At 38.7% G+C, this 21545-nt stretch overlaps 1 protein-coding gene across 3 annotated transcripts in view; it reads right to left on the bottom strand.

Annotated features, from left to right (window-relative positions):
* Window positions 1–21545, bottom strand: part of stard13b (StAR related lipid transfer domain containing 13b) — a 110445-nt gene that overhangs the window by 23210 nt on the left and 65690 nt on the right. Inside the window, exon 1 of one of the 3 annotated variants that reach the window (XM_079609393.1) lies at window positions 12092–12354. The exons of the other annotated variants lie outside the window; for them this stretch is intronic. Coding sequence (XP_079465519.1) covers window positions 12092–12254 — 163 coding nt within the window. The 5' untranslated portion in view covers window positions 12255–12354. Of the gene's footprint in view, window positions 1–12091; window positions 12355–21545 lie in introns of those variants that run through there. 3 annotated transcript variants of the gene reach the window in all.

Genomic DNA, 21545 nt, shown 5'->3' with positions numbered 1-21545 from the left:
ATTAAACCATTTGAACGGATGGTTGTGGTCCACTGCCATTTTCGACCATGCTTTTATCATTTATTTTTGGCTACTTTTCAAATGACTTTTATGGATAGATTTAGTTTAACCTTTGTCACAGAATCAGTCTTTCAATATTACAATATGGAAATCCAATTGAATTATCATGGTTTTAAAAATGCAATTATCGTATATGCACATTTCAAAGTATATTCAAATAGAAAACCATCCTTTTAAATAGTAATAATATTTCACTATATTACTGTATTTTTGATCAAATAAATTTGATGAGCATAAGAGACTTCTTCCAAAACCATTAAAAATAGCAATGTTTCCAAACTAAAAAATAAATAAATAAATAGATATATATATAAAGTTACTGTACTTGGTTACAAAGGAAACAATGAAAAGCATGCTTGGAATGAGATAGAAATTGTACAGATATTTTTCATATTAAAAAATTGATTTTTTTTCACGTACACAATCAAAGCTTTTATTACAATTCAAAATTAATTTTAATTTCCGTGTAAATATTTACTTTTGTGACTATATGATAAACAAAATTATAGCTATATTATTAGCCTAAAAAAGACAATAGTTTGTTAACAATAAAATGTAAATGATTTTTTTCACCATCATTTACCTGCCAGACTGCAATTAAATTGAACATATTTGAGATGCAGCAGAAATGTTAATTATTTTCAGAATTCTCCTGTGATGTCTGATAGTGTTAATGGTCTAGTGACAGCGTGAAAAGTGTGCAAACTGAAGAAACACTTATTTCATGAGTCCTGATCATTCAAATAGCTTAAAAAACATAAAAAAACTAAGTTTTATTAAAAATGCAGAATGTTTCCTGTGATGGGTAGCTTTAGAGATAGGGGCAGTGTAAGGGGATAGAATATGCAGTTTGTACAGTATAAAAAACATTACGCCTATGGAGAGTTCTCATAATGTAGTTGCACCAGTGTGTGTGTGTGTGTGTGTGTGTGTGTGTGTGTGTGTGTGTGTGTGTGTGTGTGTGTGTGTGTGTGTGTGTGTGTGTGTGTGTGTGTGTGTGTGTGTGTGTGTGTGTGATCAAATGAAACCTTGTTTATGCTCAGCTTGATGCTTGAAGACTTACAGACAGCGCCAACCGCTATTGAGAGCCCTATTCAATTCAGAGGTCGGAACTGCTGGCGAAGCAAAACGTGGCTTTACAAGGAAAAGCCCTGGGTCATGGTGGCAACGGTGTGGGAAAACTCCTCTATTATCTCACTGCCTAGGTTTTAATTAACACTAGCACCAGAGCTTCAGGAACCCCTGTTGGGCAACATCCTACATACAATAGTCAGGAATTAAAGAGAGGTGCCACTCTGTAATCTCACAACTTCACACGTCCACTCCTCTGTGGCAGGAGTTTTGCTGATAGAGGTTCACAGCTGGGCTGTGGGCCAAAGGAAATTACAATCGCTGGGAAGCAACGCACAAAAGCAGCCCTCCAGATAAGACGTAATAAATTCTTCTTTCTGACTAAACATTTGGAAGAACTGCTGCCTTCGTGGTTGGCAAAAACAACAAGGATTAGGTCAGTTGGGGTTTTTTGGGAGAACATCACGCTCGTAATACTCATTTCCCGACCATGTCGGGGGGGTTTAAACGAGTATAATTTTATGATGAAAACAGTAGGTACGTGTTAGCACCAAATCGGGGGTTAATAAAACAACTACATGTAAAGTCTCAGACAGTTAGTGTACTCGTGCTAGTTTTATGACTTTCCTCCATGGCATGATGTTGATGCAGCAAGTCTAAGCCACAAAGAGCCATTTCTGATTCTGATTTCCTAAGTATCCGCTCGGCTAACCCCTTTCGAAGAACCCGGTTTCATCAAGTGCAACATGTACATGGATCAACATCTTTGTTGATCCTGGAACAACATTCTAATCAACCAATCAGAGGGATACGTTTTTAGTTTATGTTAAGTTTAAGCTTAGAAACAGGGTTTGGTTGTTCTACATCAGTGTTATTCATCTCACCTATCATTTCCCTTTGATTTTTGGGATAGCTTATGGGTAGGGTTAGGTTTAGGGATAGGGATATGGTTAGGATTAAATTTTCAGACAGGAATGTTGTTCCAGGATCAGAAAACCATGTTGACCCAGGATTGCGTCTAACTGGGCAAAATCAGGACGTGCAACCCCTTTAGACGAAAAAAAAAAACAGGAGTGTGGGTCTACTTTCAAAGGCACACAGTGAGAGCTTATTGATTTTGAGAGTGAAAAACACTTGTTGACTGCTGATAAAGCTCATTGGGTCACACTTCGCTCTGTGTGTTTTTGTCCTGAAATGAATTCAAACAAGACTGGCGCAGCTGTGGTAACACACTCGCCTGATCCATTCAAGGACACCCACTGACTGTCTGCTTTCATCCACAAACCTCAGTCAGGGTAAGCCTGATTTGAGGTCAGTCACCATAAAAATATACCATCTTTTACTATAGTAAATCAATTCAATGTACCTAGCATACGGTTTGGTGTTATTTTTTCTTGCTTTGGTGCTTTTTTGTCATTTTTGAGGCTACAATATGTGGTTGTGTGTCTTTAATGGAAAGAACTGGGTGAAGATACTTCAAAATAACAGATTTTTTATGGTGAGTAAATGATGACAGAATCCCATTAGGATTAACACAACATAAAATAGATGAAGGCTATCAAAGAACTATCAACGTTTAATGATTTTTTTGCATGGTGTCCATTATTCATAATGATATTGTGAACACTGACATCAATGTGAACCGAAATGCAGTCAAGATTGTCTGAATCCTAACAAAGAATGACAGCTTAAAATGATATGTCCATTTCGGGAGTCCTGCACGTGGTGGAAGAGCCTCGTCTGGTAAATATTTGGATCGCTCTGACCACGGAAAATCGCTTTGGGTTGTTTGTCACACTGCACATTTGTGTAAAATATAATACACAACAGAACGTTCCTCCACAAAAGGAAAAAAAAAAAGGAAATATATGGGAGGATTAAAGTGTAGCCGTATACCAAATAAGCCCACGACGTCTCTGCATAACGGGTCTTAAATTCACCGGCCCCATAGCTGTAAATTGATAGTACATTTCTGACATTGCGGCTGCTGTGGACCGAGCCGAGAAGCTACTGCGATGAAGAATGCCAGGTCTTTACGGCAAAAACCGACGCTCCTCCAGTTTCAAGTAAAACCGAGACATTCATACTTTATCAACTTTCCTAACCGCAGAGCAGTGACTCTAAACTCCCCCAAAATAGAGGGCTAAATAAGGATTGGCGTGTAATATTCAATGCTCTGAATGTTACCAAACATCTGGGAAATGTAAAGCGTGACACTTCGTAAACAGGTTATGTTTTTTTTTGGGGGGGATTTTAACCAAAGTGAGGTGACATGAAAAGTGCAGCGAGGATTTTTACAGCCTTTCTTTTTCATCAAAAGCTTAGTTAATGTTTCTTGACAGTCAAAACATATTGAAATGTTAAAAAGAGGTACTGACCAAAACATTTTCTAAGCTGTGGCCAAAAGTGTTAAAAAAAAGCTATAATCCAGAGCCATAGAGCAGGTGTTCGCTTTCTGACCTCAGGGGTCAATATGTCTCTCCGCCACACATGTCTTCCATTAAAACCTCTCAAGTGAGCAGCTATACAAGGAAAGGCAGCTCAACCTGAACCACAAGAATACCTCAGGACCTTCCTTCCAGACACAAGATCCCCTAAACAAGACAAAAAAAATCAATCAGATGAGCTCCCTGAAAAAATACATCTAGCAGACCATCTCTGTGTGCCGGATAAACACTTCCAGGCGCTGGACTACAGCCATTTTCCCACATGCTAAAGTGTTTTGACAGCCATTTCAGGAGCTCTGCGGTTTTATTTCGTGTATATTTTCAGAGAATTAACAACATTAATGTGCATTTCAGCAGAATTTGTTCATCAAAGCTTGCCGCCGTCATCCACTCAGCGATACTCAAAAGACTTACAGGAAGATCTGTTGGGTGAACCTTCCAAAGACAAACAAATCATTCTTGAACCATCACAAGAGAGACGAACGAGTCTGGACGAGGGAGAAGAAAAATATGTATCTACCAGACAATATCAAAACAATCCACTCACGAAAAATAATAGTTCATACGAAACGAAAATCAGGTCAACGTTTACTCACCCTCATGTCGTTCCCAGCACATCCCACTTTCTTTTTGCCATGGAACATTAAGACAATTGAAGAGTGTACTGGTCTCAAAATCATTCTTTTGAGTCTGATCGTTTCAATGAATCATTTGATTCAGTTCAGATTCATTACTACTTCTATCTTGAACTCTCATGAACAGGGATCGTTCATCCGAAATAAAAATCAGGTCAACATTTACTCATGTAGTTCCACTTTCTTTTTGCCGTAGGACATAAAGACATTTTGAAGTCTCAAAAATCTTCTCAATTAATCATTTGATTCGGCTGATTCATTACTACATTTATTGTTTATCCTGACCTCTCATGAACAAGACACAGAATTAGGGCAGATATCAATATATTCAGAGAATATCTGAATACTGAATAGTATTTTTTTCTATTATATATATCTTTTATGGTGCTGTTTTTCACAATTTTGTCTATTATAATGTATGGAAGACAGAAAGTCATACAGGTTTGGAATAAAATAAATGAGGAAAAGATGGTGCTGCTTTTTGGGGAGTTTTTGTCATAACAGTTTATCCAAAATAAGTGGACTAAATATTTATCTGCTTCTCAGACACTTCCTCATAGTTCTTCCACGCCTCAGGACATGTGAGAATGTTTTTGAGCATACTTACACAAAGCACAATGACAGCCTGTACATACTGTACGTGTGAAAAACACCTCAGACACTGTTATAATGACATGTCAAATCTTAGCACCTAAAATACTGTTTCACAACTATTTTCCATGTCACGAGTACAGAGTGCATCCTGTAATTCACGTTGCTTTGTGATACAGTATAAACATTCTCACAACACTGCAATTTGGCTTTCCGTGCCAATGTCTCCCAGCTGTAGGATGTTGCAATTATCAGCACACATGTCTTGCTCTTGCTGCATAGCAGGTTTAAAAGAAACTACAATCTCTGTAATTTCACTCAAGAGTGGCTATATATATATATATATATATATATATATATATATATATATATATATATATATATATATATATATATCAAAGAAAAATGCTTCTTACAAAAATGTATGTGACGGTACCAGAAGGTAATGAATAGCATATTGAAGTAAAATAGTGTTTATGGCACTTTTAGGTATTTAAAAAATATATTACTGTGCTATCATGTTCACGTGGTATTGCCTTTGCACATGGTATTATTATACATTACGTATTATTATTAAAAAAAACACTTAAAAGTCAAACTATCCATTTTAAGCTTTCTAGCTCTGTATATATTAATTTGAGTTAAAATGGTTATTAAATAATAAAGCATTGAGGTCTGATACACTTGACTGCAAATTCACATTTGCATCAGCAGGGGTCTCTCTTCATCTAAAAACACTGTGCGACTGGAAAAAGAGTCTTAAAATATTTAAAAGAACATTTTCTCTAACAATAAGACAGAAGACAAGCTCTGTGATTCCATGACTTCTTGCCGTCTAACTTAATTGCCATCATATATTAAAACATGCCAGCAGAATATTTGAAAAAGCCAACAAAGCACTATTCACTGAAGGAAAAAAAAAAAAAACTAAATTACATTACTACATTCTTTATTCTATCCTTGAACAGCCACTGAAATAATTCACAGTCATTTGGTGATTTATTCATTTCTCTCAGACTTTGTCAGCGCCAGGGTTATATTTAGAAATGCAGACAAAGTCACGACCCACAGGTCTGTTAATATGTCACGTCATCCATGGTCACTGCATTGAGACTCTGGCACACATTAGTGAAGGTTGTTAATGATTTACCCTCGTGTGACACAGAAAACCCTTACCAGCTGTGCAGATACACATTCACGAGCTGGGTTTAACAACAGCAACACAAAGCATCCCTCATGTATGAAATACAGTAATGTAAAGTAAGGAGTTATAATAAAGCAGTTTAGGAGAGTTACGTAGACTGCTGAGAACTTCTTAAGTAATGGATAGGACTGGACTCACTTTCAGGATAAATGGGTTTACCATCACAGCCACTGGAAATATTTATGCATCCTCAGTACACACATTTTCACCATGCCTCGTCTCTAAATCTGAGGAACTCAATTCTGAAGGGAAACCCACCAGATTCCATCAACACTGGACCAAAGCCACGTCTCAAAACAAAACCTGAGGAGCCTGTTTACTTTACGAGCTTTTTTAAGTTCTCTGGGAATCATTTGTCCCCTGCACTAATGAGCACTCAGCCTGGAAATCAACACTCATTTTCTTGTGGTTTCTAAGGCCCCTTTTGGTTTTGAACTCTCCGGATATTACAATCTGACGACGTTCCAGATCAAATGTTCGAATCAGATCCCCTTGAGCAACGGACAAGCCACTGTCACTGTTGAATAAAACAGACTTCACCTCCCTACAAAGAATCCTTCATCCGAGAGAGCGTTGGGCCTGATGGGGCAGCATTGCAATTGAGCTCTTCAGAGAAGACCATTTCAACGAATCCGATATCTACCACTTAAACATGCCAGCATTTGGCCATCCTGAGTGGCACTACGCTTTCAAAGAACGGGATGTATCCAGTGAAGGAGCGAGAGAAAAGGAGAAGTGCTTTTGCTGCTTTTGACTTGAGTGGCTCGGGCCTCTCCCCCACTTATACTTCCAAAAGCAGACAACTGGGACATGGGGGTCCAGCGTCGTGCTTCTCAAAACCTTCCCATCATGCAGCTCTGGAAGTCCTCATCCCAAATGACCTGCTCACCCTCACAGCGCAGAACGTTCTAAACACAAATAACCATTATATGATCAAATTCCCATCGGATTTGTGGTTAGAAAAATAAAATCATCACCCGTAAACAACCAATTAAAAGTTGTCACCCGCTCTAGAGCCTTGCGACCCCTGACACAAAGATGTAATCGCTGAGCGCTCCCATTGCTCTGGGAGAGGATGGGAGGTGACAGCATTACAACAGTGTGTTAATGATCTTTACTGGGAGAGTCGTTACGAGCCGTGTGGGAGAGGTCGGGTACGACACAGCCCTCTGTCCTGACTCATGACCCCTGCACTGGATACTATAAATTAAGTATGACAACTAATGAGGCTTGGTTACAGTACACCTCTTAGATGACACATTGTTGCTTAGTGCCTCTCTCATTCCTGTTTGATGGCTTGAGACCAGATATTTATATTTAAATGGGCACCAGGTGATCACTTTGTATACTGTCAAATTGATCAAAATGACTCCGCTAAGTCTATTTCAATGTCATGAGAGTGATTTTTATTACTGTCAGCAGCCCTTGGCATTCTCATTAGCTATTGGCAAATCAAACATTTTTCCAAATTTTATTTCCTGGCATCTATAGTCAATCGAATTACATTCAAATAAAACTATTTTGGAAATATCTGCTAGCTCAACCCAAGGAGAAAAATCATTAGAATCTATCATTAAACATTTCTTCCAGAGATATGAATAGCTTATTGATTTTATGCTTTGACAAAATGTGCCTCTGTGTGTTTGTCTCCATGTATGAACGGGTGTTTATGTGTCAGGATGGGATTTTTTGAATATTGTGTGAGCAGCTGTAACAGATGTGCAGAGTGTCTGGTATCCAGATGGACATCTATAAGAGCTCAAAGCACCAGTGCACCACAGGAATCAAAGCAGCTCCATTACTATAAACATCACTAAAGTATCTAGAGCTTCATTTCAGAGCTACCTCAAACACCAAAAGGAAAATGAAACTCTTTATGGAGACTACCTCCATCAGAGTAGAGTCTTAAAGATAAGAAACTAGATAAGTTAAGGGTACTAATGGTGTCTTCTAGGATGGAATGCTATATCTGAGTGGGAGAAACTAGAGCTCAACTTCCTGTCTACGGTTGCCACAACAACAGAAATGCCTCATTTAATATATATATATATATACATATATCAGCCTTAAAAAAAATGTTGGAGGAATGCACTTTTAATGAAAAATGCATTTTTAAAAAGGCATAAAAAGCTCTAGGCTCATACCTGGCAATATATTGAACATGTATGATCTATTTAAAGATGATTTTGAACACAATCAAATAAAATCAACCAACATTGTGAAAACTGTAAGACAAATTTAATTTTATGAGTCAAATATAAAAAACAAACATCCTCATGTGGCATTACACATGCTTTAAACTGTTTTAATATAAATATGTATTATGTACATTCCTGAGTGATAATGCAAAAAAAAGGCGTTAATTTACTGAATAACAAGAAAACAAATTTGTGGAAATCAATCATACTTCAGAACTCCATCAGCATGTTTTCCACTGAGGTTTATTTCACAAATGAAATTAAAATATCTAACATAGCTGCTGCTATGTCAAAGAGACACTGTGTTTTCCAATACATTTCCAAAACTCATTTGTTTGACCTTCCTAAGGCTGATGAAATTTATTTTCACCGTTCCAGATTATAACCCAACGTTAATCTGTGTGCCGCACATTTTATGGAGAATCCGTGCTTGCAGAGTCTGTGCATGAAGTCCGTTCTGGACGATCCTATTGTTTGTTACCATTGTCAGGGTCTAAATCGGGCTTGAATTGGTTCGAAATTGATGCCATCCTCAATATTTACTCTAGAGAGGAACTCGCAGTTATGGAGGGGCGGGACATTTCCTGAACATGCGCTAAGCACTGCCAATCACAACACACTGGGCCCACTGACCAATCACAGCACATTTCGTATTGCGGAAGGCAGGGCTTCAAAGAAATATGAAATAATAATAGTAAGTAATAATAAAAATAATAATTTCTTGAGCATCAAATCAGCATATTAGAATGATTCTTGAGCAACTCTGCTTGTTTGCAATGCAAGGGTAAATAAAGAACTGGCTCTTTTCTTTGCTCAAGAAACACTAGTATATATACGTACATAAAGGCTAATGTTTTATATATTTTGAGGAGCAGAGAAGAGTGTCTTAGTCTAGCATTCGTCGTCGAGTCAGCCTGTGCGTAAGTTGATGAAAACGTAATGCGATGCACTTACTGCCAAAAGGACTAAACACATATGTCCGATATTCTCAGAAATGTGTTGGTCAAAAACATTGTAACTCTATTCTATTTGGGTAACATTTTAATAATATGATGACGCATACAAGTGTCTGACCACATATAAAGCCACAATATCAACTTTGACAATTCAGTTTAATTATATAAAATAAAATAAAACAGTGTTCTCTCCATTTCCTGAAAAGTAGCATTTTTGGAGACGATACACAAATACACAAATAAAGTAAACTTTGGGTATTTTTATCTTTCTTAGTTTGGCCCCCTCAGTGTCTATGTCAACAAAACAGAGTAGGTGGAATTGGAGCCTTTTGCCTCCTTTGAGCTTAGGTTGAACTCACACACTTCAGCACTATGCCAACATACGGGAAACATCCTTTAGGAGGGAAAAACATGTACTGTGTAAACAAACAATACATCAGATGTTTTACTGGTTGTACGTGACTGACATAAACAAGAACTTTCTACAATATATATAGGTTGATTGTCTATAAAACGTGTGCATGGAATTCCTGTTTGGAATGGATTTGTCCTTTAGCTTTTCCACAAGCATGCAGCAGATCCATCAGGATTTGACACCACCATAATACCACAAATAAGGAAGGTATTACAGCAGCTGTCTGTCTTGTGTTCCTCCTAAACTAGATACCCCTGATGACAAACCAGACACCACAAATTCAAGAGGACAAGACCCAACACGCCCTGCCGTAGCACCTTATCCCAGCCCATCAAGATCTAAACGTGAGACGTATACCTGCATTTCTGAGAACATCTCCATTCAGAGAACATTCTGCGTCAGGTAACCTGAGAACCTTCTAGGAAACAACTCTGGGGTCAGTTAAATAATGTCCACGCAAGTGACGTAAAAAAATGGGAAAGACAAATCACAAACGAGATCTCTTTAATGTCTCATTTGTTTCTCCTGGAAAGAAATGACATTAAAAAGAGAGTGAAGAGTTTCATCTAGAGTTTCAAAAGAGATCTCAAACAAGTCTGAAATTGTGGTCAGATGAGCCAAAACACCAAAGGCTGCCAATCAAAAATCTGACATTTCAATATGAACTCATATGTCAAATTATCTGAGCTATGGAATCAAATTCAATAACTCTAAACTCACAAGTGAGATTGCTTTAATACATCTATAAATCTATATATGTATATAATGTTTCTCCTTGAAAGCAATGAGGCTAAAAGGAGAGCGACTTTTGCTGAAGTGCTCTGCTCCAAACAATTTGTTCTAAAATAAATAACAAACACTGATAAACGTATGTCTCCTCTAGAGTTTCAAAGAAAAAAATGTTCTCATATTAGCCCAATTATCAAAAGCCGCTTTTCCTTCGTCAGGCCGAAAGGTTCTTAGAATGGTAAGAAACGGTTCCAGTTGTGTTTCCACTTGAGCCTGGTACGGCACGGCATGATTACAAACCGTTCCCGCCCTAGAATTCGCAGCACGGTTAGCTAAACCATGCCCAACCGTGCTGGTAGAATCCGTGAACAGACGTCGCCACTCAGGATTGGTCACTTGTCTGTTGCCTGGCTACCAGTTTCTCTGTAGATGGTTAAGCACGTTATTTGAGTGAAGTAAACAAAGCAATAATAAAATTAAAAGCAATAACTGATCATTCTCCTTAACGCGGTTGCCATTTAAATATCATATCATCAGTAAACCATCGCGTTACCAAGGCAACGACAGTGGAAAAGGAAACCGTAACCGTACCACCTGGCCCGGATCGGCACGGAATGGAACGGTTACGCTATGAGAACCGTTTGGCCCGACGGTGGAAAAGCGTCTAAATTATGAGATTTCAATATGAACTCTACATTTTCAACTGAAATCTCTTTAACATCTCAATTATTTATCCTAGAAGGTGATGATATCAAAAGGAGAGGGAACTGAGGTTTTGTAGAAGTGTTCTGCTTCTCAATTTTGTTTCCTACAAAAAAAGTATCCTCAAGCGTTTCAAAAGATATCTCTCAAAATGTGCTCAGATTAGCCAAGATACCAAACACTACAATCAAATGTCTGAGATTTCAGTATGAACTCACTTATTTCTCATCAAATTATTACAAAACCAAAACCACAATTTTAAAAAGCTCTAAACTATTCCTGTATGTTAATAATTATCCCATTTGTGTCTATTTTTATCTCTCCTGAGGAACTTTAGGAAAGACATAACAGCTGATGCTAAAATAAAACATAACTGAGAAGGTCATTAAGTCTCATACCGTTTTTCCACTTTGATGAAATGTACAAGTCCTGGTATAAAAAGAAAGAAACCGGTGTTATCTTCAAGAATATGTTAAATGAGGGCAGCTCTTCAAAAGAGTGAATAGTCTGTCAAAGTCTCAATCACCCTGTAATGTCTGGAGACGCCCTCAGGTAAACTCTTGCTGATGAACACAAAGCAAAGGGGAGGAGTTAAGATGTCAAATGCCTGAACGGCTCACCATTGTCTTCAGCTGAAAACAACCGCCGGAGGTGTGATGGCGACAAATAAAAGTGTCCCCACTAAATATACTTTCTTTTCTCCCTCAATATAATGCTGCAACATGAATAAAGTGCAATGAAGAAATGAACTACTTAAGGTTTTGAGTTAAATGAAGGTTCAAAGGTCAAGCTAAGGAATGTTACGTGTAACTAAGTTCATTAGTTTCTGAATGTTTAACTAGAGATAAATCAGTCACGGAAATGTGCGTGTCCTGACACTTTCCGACCCATAGTTTGAGACCTTTCCCAATTAAAAGTTCAAGTGAAAGACAAAGTAATGGATAGAATATCTCAACAAAGACTGGATATGTCTTTAGGTTTTCAAAAGGTTATCAAGCACGATGTAAAGATACACCTCAGAAACTCGACTTTGACTCATAAAATCTCATTTAACTTAAGCCATGTTGTTCCACCTGGTCGTACCTGCCGCTATCCTCTTCAGCAGCTGCTGGCGGGCAATGATCCTGCCCAGCCTGTACCCGGAGCGCCGTCTGAGGTGGTCCATCCTCAGGTAAATATCCTGCGTCTCTGGGGTCATGTTGCCCAGGCATTCGCTGCTCTCGGTGCGCGGCAACTGCCTGTACATGATCACACAATGTAAAGCGTCCGGCACCCCCGCCCTAAAAAACAAACACCTGAAACAGTCAACCAACTGTCCGTCTGTCTACCAACAAACCAGCACGTGTGAGATGCGAGTCCGTAGAGCACTAGAACCTGGGAGGAGAGCCAGCAGTCGGGCCTGCCCCCTGTTGGAGTCACATGGCTAGAGGTGAGCCAGTGAGAAGCTAGGACTGAGGGGGAAAGCCTTGTGACTGAGCTGAATTCAAGGTCTGTGCGAGCGCTGCTCGGTTCAGGAGGGAAATATAAATACCAGAGGAATGCCTGTGAACTGAGCGAGTGGAGAAAGCTGGAGAGCAGGGGGCCGTGGGAGGGGGAAAAGAAAAACAGCGTGGCTAAAAGAAACACCCAGACCAAAAAGAACAAGCCTGCTGCTGTGAAGCACCACTCAGGAGCCAAGTTTGCACAGGAGGAGTTTGTTAGTTGGGGAAAGAGAAAGGAAAAGTGGCAGAAAGAAAGAAAAGCTTGGTCTTATAGACCATTAACTTAAACATTTTGATTGCCTTTTCTTCCCTTTTGTGACGTATATCCATAAGAAACGGCTTCTCGAATAGGAATTCAAGAATATTTAGGACTTGATCTTGTCTATGAGGAATTGATTGGATCATTGTGGGTTACTATTGCAGTGAAGAGAATAGGTGGCACTGCAAGAAAGAGGGGAAGCTATTTTGATTAAAGATTACGAGGGGACATGAACTAAACGAAAATAATGATGTGCACAGAGAGTTTATCTTTTTTAATAAATTCTGCAATATTCAATAAAAAGACACAGAAGTGACTACTGACTAATTTGGCTATAGATAAAAATAAAGGTGTCTTGTTGGTAAACTCGATCCCCAACCCCCTATTTGCTCTGAGCACAGTGGGGCTTCACCTTGTAAAACAGCCATTCATGCTAAAAAGGCCATTTCACACATTAAAATCGGTTAAAAGGGAAACGTCTTAACTGTAGGACAAACACAAAGACCTTTCTTTGTGATGTAATAATGTGCACTTATCACCTGGCCTGAATTTCCTGCCGTATTTCTTAAAAAATTGTGCCAAATAAATGTGAGTCATTATTAATAACATGTTAACACACTTAGCTCTTAGCTCCACTTGCATTATTAAAATAAAAAATAAAAATAAAATAGAAATTGATTTATACAAATGATTTATTTATTAATAACAATAAATGTACATTAATGTATCGTATGACAATTACATAACTTTTTGTAATTTTATTTTCAATACTTTTAGTAATCATTGTGTCAAAAGTAGAAATAAATAAATATTTCATGAATGCTGATGCTTCAATGAAAATGAGATCTAGGCTAAATTAATTTTGTGCAATACAAATTTCCTTTCAATGTAGTTGCTTTATAACTACCAATAAAGCAAATAACAGCTTGCCATCTGTTAAACATGTCACATGTGTACATCAATCGAATGTACTTGAATATAAATGTAGTGTACCAAAATGTAATTCCTAAAAAAAAATGTTTAAGGCACTCACAGTTTAGCTATACTAAAGCATACTAAATAAATACAAATATGTGCAAATAAAAAACGAAATGAAAAATGTAATAATTCTTTGAATTATGAAAACGAATGAACGGAAGGTTTGCAAGAGCATCTGTTCCATTGCTGAATGGAACAACCAGAGTCTTCAGACTGAAAATAGACTCCACTTCAGACTGAAAATAGTTCCACCCTCTGTTGACTAAACTCCATCACTCTTAAGGCACTGGAGAACAGCATACAGTTACTGTAAGCATGCGTTATATGCCTCTCGCTCCTTGTCTATGTGTGAGCGAGCACATAAACAACTGAACAGGGTACGAATGGGCACGACACCAAGTTAAACACATTCTGTGCCCCCTCCCAGACTGGCACACACTAACCGTACTCGAAACCACACAAAGACCGCGATTCAACCAGCGCCTGCAATCCTGCAGTTATTTATACATAAACTACCCCTATCCCTCACTCCCAACGCCCCTCGCCACAGGAAAGTTTTCATGTTTTCTACCCTGTAGCGGTTTTAAGACGTTCTGCGCAGGTTGTGTCGCTACATTAAAGATGATCTCATGTGTTGACCCAAAGCTTGAGCTTATAAACAAGGTACAGTTCGCACTCTTGCTATCTAATAATGTACAAAGGTGCTCTTTTCACTACAGGTGTAACTCCCTGAGCAGGAGCTTGAGTGATGGACCAAGTCTAATGATGTGATTCGTTTTCCACACAGAACCACACATGATTAATGTTCTCCTGAATGTAACACTGCGTATACAGCACAATAAAAAATAACATATAATAAAAAAATCACAAATCACTTCAGGACAGTGTGAATGTATTAAGTTTTTGGCCACAGTATAAATGATTAACGGTTAACTGCTTCAAATATTTCATTGCTTGTGTTTAGTAATCCTTCATTCGGTGACAGCCTTCTCCAGTTTTGGCACGGGTTTGGTTTATTTGGAGGAAATGGGTGGTAACAAGTGTACTATGCACTTCACTGACCCCATTTTACAGCACAATGAGCACAAAATCATCCATTATGTCATCATATATCATAATTTCAGTCACTTTAATTGGTCTACATGTATATAGACATACAATGTCCTCCCGCATTTAATGGTTTTGCATGGAAATGGCTCACAAGTACTCAGTGATTGCTGAAGCACTCTGAAATAAAACTTTCAAAAAAACGATTTAAAAAAGCTACAACTGGTGTAGATCAGTCAATTAAATTATCAGCAGCTTATTTTTAGAGAGCGAGAACAAGGACTGGTTTGTGTAGGCTATACGTCTACTATTGAGTGATAAAAACAATCTAGACTTTATTCCTTTATTAACTACTGACCAAGATTGCCCTTTAGATGGTCTCTCCTGCAACATATTTCAGCTTCATGTAGAAGATGTGTTATTGAAAACAGATCAAACATCATTGTCATGCAGAACTGAGTGCTTTGCTTTGCCAGATTTAGCTCAATATTCAGAGCCAAACTTGCCACTGCCAAGTCTCTCATCATCTCTATACTGGAGCCAAGGATGAATGTCTGACAGCTCTCAGAATAAATGTATGCAAAAGTGGAGGAGAGAACAGACCCTCCTCACCACTCGCCAAAGAATGCACATTCCACAGGCTCTCTCTCTCTCTCTCTCTCTCTCTCTCTCTCTCTCTCTCTCTCTCTCTCTCTCTCTCTCTCTCTCTCTCTCTCTCTCTCTCTCTCATTTGAAGGGACACCTTAGAACTGTTGTAGTAAGTAAGGCTTATTAGGCCAACTATTATTTGTTTCAAATAAACAATTCTTAAACTACATATTCAGATTGTTTTAAAAGTAATATTTCTCTAGCAATTACTATAATAATTCGAATGCAAAACCGTTTTCAGTTATTGAATTTTGAGAATTAACTCTGTTCCTGCCATTGACGGAATTTTACGGCTTTCCATGTTTCCGCCGTTATATGGTAGAGGGGGTGCTATTTAGCATCTTCTGGAAGAGTATAGCCTGGATGCCAGCCGAACTTAGACCCGCCCACAACATTTGAGGTTGGGAAGTTCGATCTGGACTTGATCCGTTGTGGAGCAACTATGCTCGAACCAGAGCTGTTCGGACCAATCAAATTGTCAGGGCGGGCTTTTTACGATGATGGAGATGTGTAGATTCCGCCATTGCGTCTGTTATAGAAGATATCGACAGCGCATTCATTTTAAAAGAGGAACATAGAACCGACATACGTCACTTATTCCGTTGCCCTGATTGGTTGTAGGTCTATCCAATTGAGTGCAGAGACATTTTCTTTCCTGGTTCGGTTGAAACACACCCCATAATCACAGCCCAATGGAGCAGTATCAGACTCATATTCTGACTAGAATCTGAGTGTGACGACGTCAGGCTAGAAAGAGCACAGAATCTCAGAAAGAATCTTCACACAGGAGCGGAAACAAGCAATAAAAGCATTGCTTATGCACATGGTAGTCTTTTTCAAAAAAAAAAAATTTCTCAGCTTTTTTTAATGAAACTTAGCCACATTCAAATATTGATATAAAAGAGTGCATAGAAGCAATAATCACACTTATTGTTTTCTGTTCTTTCTTTTGTTATACAGTATTGCCTGGGGGGGGGGGGGGGGGGGGGGGGGGGGCATTACATTTTTGTAAAAATTATAAAGAACGCTGGCGGTGGCTGACAATTTTTTTTTTTAAGTGTTAAAGGAGTTATGGAAATTTAAGGTCTTTGTACCATTAAAACATCCTGCAAGTTTCATATATTTACAGTTGGATGTGGGATCTGTAGCGTCACATGGGCAAATGCATTTTCATATGACTGCCTCTAGACTAGAGCAAGACATCAACCAATAGTTAAACATTATCGTACCATAGGTTCCGTCCACTATCGTTCAGTTGCTTAAAACCCTTTATGACCTGCCATAGAACAATTACGCCCGAGTATTTTTACATGCTGTGCTGTCATTCTTTTGAGCATTTTCATATGCCATACATCAAAATAATCCTTACACCCCCAATTTGAAGGATATGTATGTAATAAATCAATAGTAAGTAGATAAATAGCTCAAAAGTGCAATGAACAAAACAAACAAAAATCGACGCTCCCATCGGTCTTAAAGGGATAAACGTTAACGTTTGGCTGACAGCAGCTGCATTGTAAACCGCATAAATAATTTAATAATGTATATTACGTTTTTTATAGATATAATGTTTTCAAAACACCTACTCACGTGCAGTAGCTAGGGGGCGTTAATTGTGAATCCTCTGTGATGATAGTGGTCTTGACAGAAATGAATAAGACAATGTTTTTTTTTTCTGATGACAACAATTCATTCATAAAAAAATTTAATGAAACAAAACCAAGTTCCTCAAGGCCAGCAGTTCAAAGCTTCCAGGTGGCCCTCAACTCTTGTACTCATGTGCAACATTATTCCTCAGCCAACATAGAAAGATAAGCCACTGCTCTATATTCAACCTAGGTGTCTTAACACGTTTTGAACTCAATGGCGACAGCATGAAAGAAATCTTAACCTCAGATCTTTTAACAGTGCGCTGGATGTTTCTTTGGATGTTATACAGAAAGCGCTACTTCACGGTCATCTTGGTGCTTAATTTGTGTATTATTCCACTAGCAAAGGCAGAAGCCAGAAGCATCTGCCAAGAAAGCGTAACTGTATTTGTACACCTTCATGAATTAATAGCTACATTTTGATGGAAACAAAAATAAACAGTTTTGTGGCTTCCACAATCAGGTCAGATGAGGATTATCCACAAGAGAGGCCTGTCAGAATGACTGTCCTGGCTGAGAAACTCCGGTCTGGGATGCTGACTCCGCAACTTAGGCATACAGAGAGCGAAGATATCAACACAGCCAGTGGAAAGAAAAGTTATCGGCATAATATTTACTCTGTGGGTTTCTGGGAAGGGCCGCTGAATGTGGGCGGTTGCCAGATAAAACCAGCAGGTGCTTGCGATTCGCTCCAGGCAGGGAGAGACGGCAGACAACGAAATGTTTCTGCTGTCTCCTCTGAATTCTGCTTTGATTGAATCTCCCATTGAAAATGTCAAAGCTGCATCACATTTATGAGGAGTCTGGTCCTTTTTTAAGCATAACTTTATATGGTAACACAGACTGGACCGTGTGCAAAACGAGCTAAATATTGTTGTAATCCGTCTTTCCCATGGCCTATGATAGCACGTGGCTTTTTTTTGCAAATGGATTGTCAGGAGATTTGAATGATGCCTTTGTGCTAGCCTATGAAACAAAAGTGTTGAAATGGAGGCCATAATGCAACCATAATACAATAATACACAAATCCCTCATTCCAGGGGCGGACTGGCTATCTGGAGCACCGGGACTTTTCTTGCTGGGCCGCTGGCCAATGTCGGCCGGCCCACCCGGTACACAAATAGATATATTTTTTTTAAATGACGGAAATCATTACATTTCTTTTCTACGCAAATGGATGAGCGATCGCGCGGGCGCGGCCGACGAGTGTTTTGTGTGCATGTGAGTGTATTGCCCTCCCTCCCTGTTAATTAGTTTAGTCTACTCCATTGCGTATCTTGAACATAGACAGTATATAAGATGGACACAGCGACCCCATAGATTTCAACGGAGAAAAGTGAAGCCCATTTGAAGCACTCACTTCCTGATCGCCAGGCGTACTGCGCAGGCTCAAGCTGACCTTGATGACGTAGATGTGACGTGAACAACGTGTCTGACAGTTGTCAGTCTTCTAGTAGCTGTGCCGAGAGAAATCTGAATAATTCCCTTCCGAATCTCGCAGAGACGGAGAGCGTGAGCATTAGCTGTCCATGAGCTAGCAGCGGAAGCAACTTTATCACTCTCTGTGGGCTTCTCCCTTCACTTTATCGGACTTTATGCCTCCACGTCCCCCCGATTGCTTGCGAGCTTCTCTGCCGGTCTATACGGTAATTTCTCTACAATGCGACAGAGAGTTGCGTGGTTATGACGCAATCGTTAGCCTATTTTTACAAAAACTGCTTCTACGGGGCCATAACGTAAGATACAAAGTAATGGAGCCGTTTATACATTGTTGTGTTTCTTTAGAAATAAATAACGGACAAATGGAGTCTTTGGATGCCTCAGATGTAAAGTTATTCGCTGTCAAAGTGACAAGGACAGGTTTGTGTAGTCTATACGTCTACTATTGAGTGATAAAACAAATCTAGACTTTCTAGAGTCAATGGAATGCTAACAGCAGGTGATGTTCTGCTACAATGGCCGCGGAGGCTTCAGTTTCCGGCGGATGGATTACCCCCTTGATCTTGAAACATGCCCCCTTTCACATCCTGGAACACACCAAGCCAACGCCGATGAACTAGCGCTGATGAAAGCCGACTGTGTTGTCGCCTCGCGTCGCAGGAAAAAACCTGCACTGAACTACAGCCGACTGTCAGCTAGAATGCGCGTTCTGCGCCTGAGTGTAAATAAGACAACTGTCTATTTCTGCAGATACTGTATATTCATCATTCAAAAAGAGAAACCGACGCTGCCGGCTGCAGATACACAAACCGTAAATAAAGCAGTGCGCGAGAGAGATTGATCCGCTACATCGAATTTCTCTGAGCAGAAAATTACAAACAATTGTCCTGAAAAGTTATGCATTAAAAAAAGCATAAGAGGTAGATGCTGTGAAATGCTTCAAATTAGCAGATTATACATTTGGGGCGATGTAGCAGTTCAGCAGCTCTGACGGCTCTAGCTCCCCTGAGCTGTCTTGATAGTTTTATATTAATAATGTTGCGTGTCTTAGTGTTCTTCTGTTTGTTTCCCTTTGTTTTACAAATACTGTATGACCTAATATATGTTGTGTAACCTGTGTTACTTAAAATAAATGTTTAAATGGCATTTCTTTTTGTATTGTGTTATATTTGTATGCTATAGGCTAAGTGGTGTTAAAGTCAACATGAAATCAAAATTGACCTTATTTACTTTGTTAGAGCATATTACTAGTCTTGTGGTGAACAATTAATCTGTGCAAGTTAATACACAGAAAAAAATAGTTTGCCGTGGTAATCTTCAATCAAAGTCTGAAAAGTTACTTCCGGTCTGGAATGGCGTTCCTTTTTCTGATGACGTCGCTTTGACGGCTTGGGTTGAAAACGCTTAAACTCCCCTCAAACCGTTAGTCTGCTATGAGCGAGAGATGGAGAGGAGGAGCGCTAAAGTAAAACCCTGCCCTCTGTTCAATATTCCCTTTCACTTTGAAATACGTCACAACACTGGAGAAAAGTCGTTTGCAACTTCCGATTCACACGGACTTTAAAGGTGATTTTCTCAATGTTTCGATTTTTTCAAAAAGTTGTATCTCGGCCAAATATTGTCCTATCCTAACAAACCATACATCAATGGAAAGCCTATTTATTCAGCTTATGTTCAAATCTCAATTTCAAAAAATGTACCCATGTGACTGGTTTTGTGGTCCAGGGTCACATATTAAAATGATTTCTGAAGGATCATGTGACACTGAAGAACTGGAGTGGTGATGCTGAAAATTCAGCTTTACCATCACAGGAATAAATGACATTTTAAAATATATTTAAATAAAAAAGTTATTTTAAACTAATAATATTTTACAATATTGATTTTTTTACTGTACTTATAGCCAAATAAATGCTGCTTTAGTGAGCATAAAAGACATTTAAAAACCTTTTAAAACCCAAACTCATTTGTAAAAATTGTCATTTACTCAATTTCAATTAGTCTAAAGCTTATAACAAAAGACTTTGTTTTGAAGGCCAAAACTGACAGGCGGAGCTCTATCTGCCACAATATCCTTCATGGTTGAACTTTTAATAGAGGCTCAAGTCAGACTGAAATATACCCCTCTTGGGAGCCACACTGATCTTTCCACCGTCATGCCTCAAAGGGCTCCTCATTGTTTGGCATGTGAATAAACAGCCAGGCCAGATCGTGCGCATGACTGCCACCTACATAGGGCATCACATCACTGAAATACATATATGGAAATGAACGTGATGAGCATGCCAACAATGCCTCCACATTTCATCACCATCCCCATGGCAGCACGATCACATGCCCAAATAAACAAGCAGTTAAAGATTTAAATCTAATAACAGCAGAGTTTGAATTACTGTCCAATAAAACAAACAGATGGGCCACCGTACAGAAAAGTGAAACTCCAATATGAAAAGTGATTACAAGTGTTTTCCACTAAAGCACCAGGTTGCATTGACTGACATCTAGTGGTCAAATATTGTCGTTAAGTGTCTCCGTTCTGAATACATCAAGTCAAGTCAATAGTAGTTTCTAAAAATGTTTAACACGCCTGCCAGTAAATGTCTACTTTAACAAATGCACTAAGATTAAATGTTGAAAGTACTGCCAGTAGAAGATAGATTATGCTCCTATAGTAACTCCTCATCCGTTGTGTATGAAATAAAGTTGTTGTAGCCTATATAGGCTACAAGTATTAGTTTAAGTAGCAGCATATATTTATAAGGCTATTTTCAGGTCGTGGTATGTTAATATGTGCATCAAATTATATTATAAACGTAAACCATTTACTAACAGCACTATTTTTTTTTTATGTTACCTTGCTCCACGAATTGTTTGACAAATTAATGTGTGTTATAATGTGTATTAAATTTCGCTGAAAGTGAAAATACTATAATTTGCTAGGTTCTATTAGACAATGTGCACAATGCACAATTAACTTTCTTTTTATCCTATAGGCTAGGCAATAATGGTGGTGATGTTCAGGGTTTTTTTTTTTT

The sequence above is a fragment of the Phoxinus phoxinus genome (assembly GCF_949152265.1).
Source record: "Phoxinus phoxinus genome assembly, chromosome: 4".
Taxonomy (NCBI): Eukaryota; Metazoa; Chordata; class Actinopteri; order Cypriniformes; family Leuciscidae; genus Phoxinus; species Phoxinus phoxinus.
Note: the sequence above shows the minus strand (reverse complement) of the source record. Positions and strands in the feature narration are given on the sequence as shown.